Source organism: Colobus angolensis, unplaced genomic scaffold (assembly GCF_000951035.1).
Source record: "Colobus angolensis palliatus isolate OR3802 unplaced genomic scaffold, Cang.pa_1.0 Scaffold101, whole genome shotgun sequence".
NCBI lineage: Eukaryota > Metazoa > Chordata > Mammalia > Primates > Cercopithecidae > Colobus > Colobus angolensis.
In genome coordinates, this window is record NW_012111031.1 from 2,979,751 (window position 1) to 2,986,655 (window position 6,905).

Here is a 6,905-nt window from a genome sequence, read left to right on the forward strand (position 1 = left end):
TGCACTCCAGCCTGGGTGACAGAGCGAGACTCCACCTCAAAAAAAAAAAAAAAAGAAAAGAAAGAAAACGCTCCAGAAAAGATAAATTGAAGAATGAAAAAGAATCTCATAGTGAACCATCCTCAAATGAAACCCACTGGAAGGAGCTTACTCAGTATTCTGGAGTCAATGATAGATTTGACCTGCCTGTTAAAAGGAAAAAAGTTGAGAAGTCAGGCCTTGAAAAGAGAATAGACCAGGCTGTGGAGGAGTGGAATATTGAGAAGGCTGAGGAACTTAGCAACCAGCTAGCTACTCAAGATCTTGGTGTAAAAATTGCCAAAGCAGTTGCCTGCCACAACTTTGTAAAAGGCAAAAAGGAGGTTGAAAATTCACAGGCTGCCCGAAAAAAGAAGAAACTCGCATAGGGGTTTGAAGCAAAGAAGAGATGGGAAACCAAAAGCAACATAGGATACATGTAACTTGCCAGAGTGCTTCAAGACATTTGTAGACTCGGATGCTCAATTTACTGAGAATGTTTTCCTGCCTACGTTAATATGTCAGAAAATTGATAGCACTAAAACAAGAATAAGCATAAAATTTGGGATTTTGATTATCAGCTCTTTTCAATCTTTCTTTAAGGACTTTGTCCTGTTGAAGTGAATAAAATGAAGCATTCATTCACTTTATTTATTCATTCACTTTATAAGAAATGTAAGAAAAAAATATAGAAAGAAGAGGATAGGATTTTGTTTATTTATTTGTATGGATGGACCCTTGACATAAAATCACTTTGGGCGCTTTTCATTCATTTGGTTTAGCATGGCCAGTGAGCTTCTCGTACTTAATTTTTTTTTTTTTTGAGATAGAGTCTCACTCACTCTGTCACCCAGGCTAGAGTGCAGTAGCACGATCTTGGCTCACTGCAACCACTGCTCCTGGGTTCAAGTGATTCTCATGCCTCAGCCTCCTAAGTAGCTGGGATTACGGGCGAACGCCACCACGCCCAACTAATTTTTTTTTTTTTTTTTTTTTGGATTTCTAGTAGAGATGGAGTTTTGCTGTGTTGGTCAGGCTGGTCTTGAACTCCTGGCCTCATGATTCACCTGCCTCTGCCTCCCAAAGTTCTGGGATTACAGGCATGAGCTACCATGCTGGCCTTGTATTTTCTTATCTGTACCCAGTGTAACTACACGTTTACTGGAACTGTGTTTTTAAGATTGACAGTTGTTTATAATGGATTAGCTGTAAGTGCCAAAAAGTTTCAGTTGATATTATCTTTACAAATGACTTGACCTAAATGTTATAAAAGTAGTTACTATTTTTTTATTGGAGGCAGACTTGATATTTCAGAATTGCATAGTAAAAGCAATTTATTAATTTTTGTGTACTTTCAGATAAACTATTACAATAAAAAAAGGGGCAGAACGTAGTATTTGGAAGATGATTTAAATTCAGCAATGCCTAAAAATGTCTTCCTAAGTATCTTTCTCAGCCATGTCATTCTTTAAATTATGAGATGGTTCTTAGAAGAGAAAAATGGTGTAATTGTATTAAACAGACAATTATAACTCAAGATAATATAACTTTGAACCTTCTAAAAAAAAAAAAAAGAAAAGAAAACAAAGACCATGTTTTTTCTGCTTTGTGTCTCCAGTGCCAACCACAAAACCTCATCCACAGTAAAATGAAAAGAGTAGGTAGTCTCCTAAGAGTACTGTGGGAATTTAAGGATTTATAGTCTTTCTCTGGAAAATCTAAAGCAACCTTTCAGCAGAATTATTGGTAAGTTGGAAACCTCAGCGAGTACATGCAGAATATAACTACAACTTTGTAAGAGTAAAATAAAAAACCTCATGCTTAAGATTGGAAGTACCAAAATGTTAACAGTAATGTTAGAGTGATGAGAAGTCATGGGTAATTTTCTGCCCCACCCCTCTCCTTTTACCTCTGTTTTCAAAAATGTCTTAAATGCTCAACTTAACCTAATACTATTTTCCAATGGCTGTGGCCCCCTATAAAAATTAATGCCAACACCCTAAGCTTCCAAAATTATCAAACAGAAATGATGAGAACCTAGCATCATGCCATTCCATGCATGGAGGAAAATGAGAACCTAGCACCTTGTTGCCCCAAGGGTAGGAGAAAGAAAAGACGTAGCATGTCCATTCTTCCAATTCCAATATATTGGCTTTTGTGATTATTCTTACTATACATTTCTGATTTTTTTTTTGAGACGGAGTCTTACTCTGTCGCTCAGGCTGGAGTGCAGTGGTGCAATCTCAGCTCACTGCAACCTCCAACGATTCTCATCCATGAGAACTGTTCAAGTGATTCTCATGCCTCAGCCTCCTGAGTAGCTGGGACTACAGGTGGATACCACCATGCCTAGCTAATTTTTGTATTTTTAGTAGAGACGGGGTTTCACTATGTTGCCCATGCTGGTTTTGAAGTCCTGACCTCAGGTGATCCACCCGCCTCAGCCTCACAAAGTGCTGGGATTACAGGCGTGAGCCACTGCACCCGGCCCATTTCTAATCTATTTTGATCCTGTCTTTCAAGATCCAAAAAGAGACTACTTCCATCCAACATTAACCAATTAGCATTCATATAATGGTAGATGCTAAAGGGTATATGCTAGGTAAAATAAGACATGGTCTCTATCTCCAAGCAATTTATATAGTTCTGTGGCAGAGGGGCAAACTACCTAGATAAAACACCAACAGTATATACAATTGGGGGAAATTATGTGGTATAGACATAATCTTATTAGCCAAACTGACATATGAATACCATTAGTACCTGATAAACATGGCAGTCTCAGAAAGTATTTTTAGAATGGAAGATGACTTATTACAGCTAGGAATTATAAAGTGTCATGTTAATCAAGAAAGGTAATTTTAAAATCTTAAGGCTTGTTAAGTTTGGTTTTAGGTATGACAGAAACTGGAGCAATAAACTCAGATTTTAAACCATTGCGTTTCTAAGGAGAAAAACTATGAAACAAATTATACCTGAGATTTTTGCCTCTGGGCTTCTACTGCTGGGAAGAGCTCCATCCAGAGGCTGAGCAGAGTGAAAAGGTTGACTTTAGAAAGTCTTGGTATCTGACCTACAGAAGAGACGACAAACACTTTAAAACGTGTTACTAATGGCGAAAAAGGGAGCCAATCTCAATGCCACTTGGGTGCTGCAACATAAGCCCAGCTGCTTTCGCATGAGGCACAGAAAAAGATTAGGGTATAAGAGAGTCAGAAGTATCTTAGCAGGAGACGCTTCAGTCTTAGTCGTGGCTACCTCCTTTTCCACTTAAAAAGTTGGGCCCTCTTTCTCCAGCCCTCACCCTGCAGGAAAAAAACGGTACAGCTAATACACATAGCTGGGGGGACAACCCAAAGCAAGCTGTGAAAAGTCCTCGCATCTGACGTCGTCGTGGTGCAAGCTTTTCTTTGGACTGTGCTGGGGCGTTGTTAAAAGGAAAGCTATTAGTACACAGCCCGGAAAATGCGCTGACCTTCGACGGTAAAGCAGTCGAAATACAGGAAAGCGTCACGTGCGGTTAATTTGGAAATCAAGGCAAAAGCGCGGTTTGGAAATATTCAGGCTCTTTGACCTCAGAGCACCAGCTCTACGTCCCGTGAGAAACAAATAAGAGGGGTAAAAAGTCACACTTCAAAAGCCGGTGCGACCGAGCCGAGCGGTTCTGGCGACCGAGGAGGGGACACGCAGAGGGCGGGCAGGAGACATCCAGAAGCAGCAGGGGAGGCAAAGAGGTGCAGACAAGGAATCTGGAGTTCAATGACGGGAGACGCACAGGGCAGAGCGAAAGGTAGGGTGGCGGGAGCAGGGTCCGGGACACTTACCGGTCATGCTGCCAGTCTGGGTGCTAACTGACCGCCCGGCCCTCGCGCTCTCCAGATTTTGCATCTGCCCAGCTTCTTTCATCCCAAACCTAGCGTCCTCTGCTGCCAAGGAAACCTCTCCCAGTCAGACATGATCTTGGCCTCAGCGTCCCCGCCTGTCGCCTCCTCTCAGCAACTGTAAGGCAACGGCCCTCTAGGCGCAGCCAGATGACGCCTCAAGCTTGACCGCCACTTCAGGGCTCCTCGTGTGACGTCATAGAGAGGCGGAGCTGCGACGCCAGAGGGCTGCCCCTCGTCCGGTGACCGAGTTGGTAAGCACCGAGCTGTAAATCGCTTGAGACCTGTATTTGGTTGTGTCGTTGGTTTTGCCAAGTAAGGTCACTTGAGGATTTCTTGGCTGGAGGTCCCAGGTTGCGCAGACTCTGACTGCATCGAGTTGAGAATTTTGGTCAGAGTGTTAAAGTGGAAACCCACCCCAGGCCGTCATGGTCAGTGTTTTAGAGAACTTCGTGGGTGGGGGTGTGGAGCTGGGCGGTCCAGGATGTTCTATCATCAGAGACTGGCGCGTTCTGGGGAACTTAGTGCCGTGGAATACAGCAGGGACGTTCTGCTTCTCATCAAGAACATGAAGAGGTTAAGAGGTGGAATTGTAACAGGGGAAAAGGTGGGAGGAGGCAGTAGGAACTATTTTGTTTTTAATTTCTTTTCTTTTTTTTTTTCTTTTGAGACGGAGTCTCGCTCTGTCGCCCAGGCTGGAGTGCAGTGGCCGGATCTCAGCTCACTGCAAGCTCCGTCTCCCAGGTTCACGCCATTCTCCTGCCTCAGCCTCCCGAGTAGCTGGGACTACAGGCGCCCGCCATCTCGCCCGGCTAGTTTTTTGTATTTTAGTAGAGACGGGGTTTCACTGTGTTAGCCAGGATGGTCTCGATCTCCTGACCTTGTGATCCGCCCGTCTCGGCCTCCCAAAGTGCTGGGATTACAGGCTTGAGCCACCGCGCCCGGCCTTAATTTCTAATGTCTAGTTTATTTCCACAAAACATCTGTATCATACCAGTTCTTTGAAATTGGTTCAGACTTGTTTCATGGCCTAGATCAGCACTGTCCAGTAGAACTTCCTGTAATATTCTATATCTGCACTGTCCAATATGGTAGCCACCAGCCACATGTGGCTATTGAGCATCTGAAATGTGACCAGTACAACCAAGGAACTGCATTTTTAGCTTCGTTTAGTTTTAATTAATTTACATTTTAAGTAGTGACATGTGACTATTGGCTGCTATCCTATTGGACAACATCACTCTAGACTCTGCTCCTGGAATTCCTATTAGGTATCGGTTAAACCGTCTGAGGTTTTAAATTATTATTTTAAAAATATCCCATCATTTTGTTTCTCTGAGCCACATTCTGGCTAATTTCTTCAGATCTTTCAGCTTGCTGTTTATTTCTTTGGCTGTGTAGAATTTTTTCTAATTCGCCTGTTTTGGGCTCTTCAGGTGATTTGACTATATCCAGAGAACTCCATTCTGTACCTTTCCTGCGGTCTAGACTTTGTTGACAGTGCTTTCATGGCAATTAATACTAAGGCTTAAAGACAGGGCATGGACTAGGAGAAAATATTTGCAAATCACGTATCCAACAAAGGGCTCATATCCAGAATATATAAAGAACTGTGTAAACTCAGAGTAAGTAAACAAACAGTCCAGTTAGAAAATGGATCAAAGACTTGAATAGTCATTTCACCAAAGAAGATATACAGATGGCAAATAAAAATGTAAAACAGTGTTCAGTGTCATTAGCCATTAGGGAAATGCATATTAAAACCGCAATGAGATTCTACCGCACACCTATTAAAATGGCTAAAATAACAAGTACTGACAGCACTAAATGCTGGTGAGGATGCAGAGCAACCGGATCTCTCATACATTGCTGGTAGGACTATAAAATGGCATAACCACTCTAGAAAACAGTTTGACAGTTTCTTATAAAGTTGCACAGACGCTTATCATATCACCCAGCAATGACACTCCTGGGTATTTATCCTAGACAAACCAAAACTTATGCTCAAACAAAATTCTGTACATGAATGTCATGGTGGCTTTATTTTTAATAGTCAAAAACTGAAAACAGTCCGGGTGTGGCGGCTCATACCTGTAATCCCAGCACTTTGGGAGGCCGAGGCGGGTGGATCATGAGGTCAGGAGTTCGTGATCAGCCTGGGGAACATGGTGAAACCCCCATCTCTACTAAAAAATACAAAAAATTGGCCAGACGCGGTGGCTCACGCCTGTAATCCCAGCACTTTGGGAGGCTGAGTCAGGCAGATCACGAGGTCAGGAGATCGAGACCATCCTGGCTAACATACTGAAACCCCATCTCCACTAAAAATACAAAAAATTAGCTGGGCATGGTGGCAGGCACCTGTAGTCCCAGCTACTCGGGAGGCTGAGGCAGGAGAATGGCATGAACCCAGGAGGTGGAGCTTGCAGTGAGCTGAGATGGTGCCACTGTACTCCAGCTTGGGCGACAGAGTGAGACTCCATCTCAAAAAAAAACAACTGTAAACAAGCCAAACAGTCCTTAGTGAGTGAATAGAAAGCTAACTGGAGTACATCCATGCCATGGGACACTACTCAGCCATAAAAAGTAATGAGCTATTGATACATACAACTTGAATGAATCTCAAGGGCATTGTGGTGAGTTTTTAAAAGCCAATCTCAAAGGGTTGTATACTATATGATTCCATCTAGGTACCATTCTCAAATCGCAAAAAAAAAAAAAAAAAAAAAAAGGCGATGAAGAACGAATCCATGATTGCCAAGTGTTATGGTTGGGACAAGGGTCTGACTGTTAAGAGGTAACACGACAGAGTTTCTTTGTGATGACAGTTACTCATATCTATACATTTGATAAAATTCATAGAGCTGTACACCGAAAATGCAAAGTGGAACATTCAAAACTAGTAAAACACAAATAAGATCTATACCTGTATTAACAGTATTGTACCAGTATCAGTTTCCTGATTTTACCAAAGTGCTATGAATATGTAAGACATACCGTTGCAGA

The 6,905-nt window shown here is 42.4% G+C and overlaps 2 protein-coding genes across 3 annotated transcripts in view; one reads left to right on the forward strand and one right to left on the reverse strand.

The window, feature by feature from the left end:
- Positions 1-598, forward strand: part of LOC105509926 (protein FAM204A-like) — a 1,338-nt gene extending 740 nt beyond the window's left edge. The window contains exon 2 of the mRNA XM_011939453.1: positions 61-598. Coding sequence (XP_011794843.1) covers positions 61-407 — 347 coding nt within the window. The 3' untranslated portion in view covers positions 408-598. The remainder of the gene's footprint in view (positions 1-60) is intronic.
- Positions 1-4,051, reverse strand: part of CDADC1 (cytidine and dCMP deaminase domain containing 1) — a 48,795-nt gene extending 44,744 nt beyond the window's left edge. For both annotated transcript variants that reach the window (XM_011939471.1, XM_011939464.1), the window contains exons 1-2: positions 3,843-4,051; positions 2,994-3,091 (exon numbers count right to left, since the gene is read on the reverse strand). In XM_011939471.1, the coding sequence (XP_011794861.1) occupies positions 2,994-3,091; positions 3,843-3,924 (180 nt within the window). In that variant the 5' untranslated portion in view covers positions 3,925-4,051. The remainder of the gene's footprint in view (positions 1-2,993; positions 3,092-3,842) is intronic.
- Positions 4,052-6,905: the final 2,854 nt, after the last annotated feature.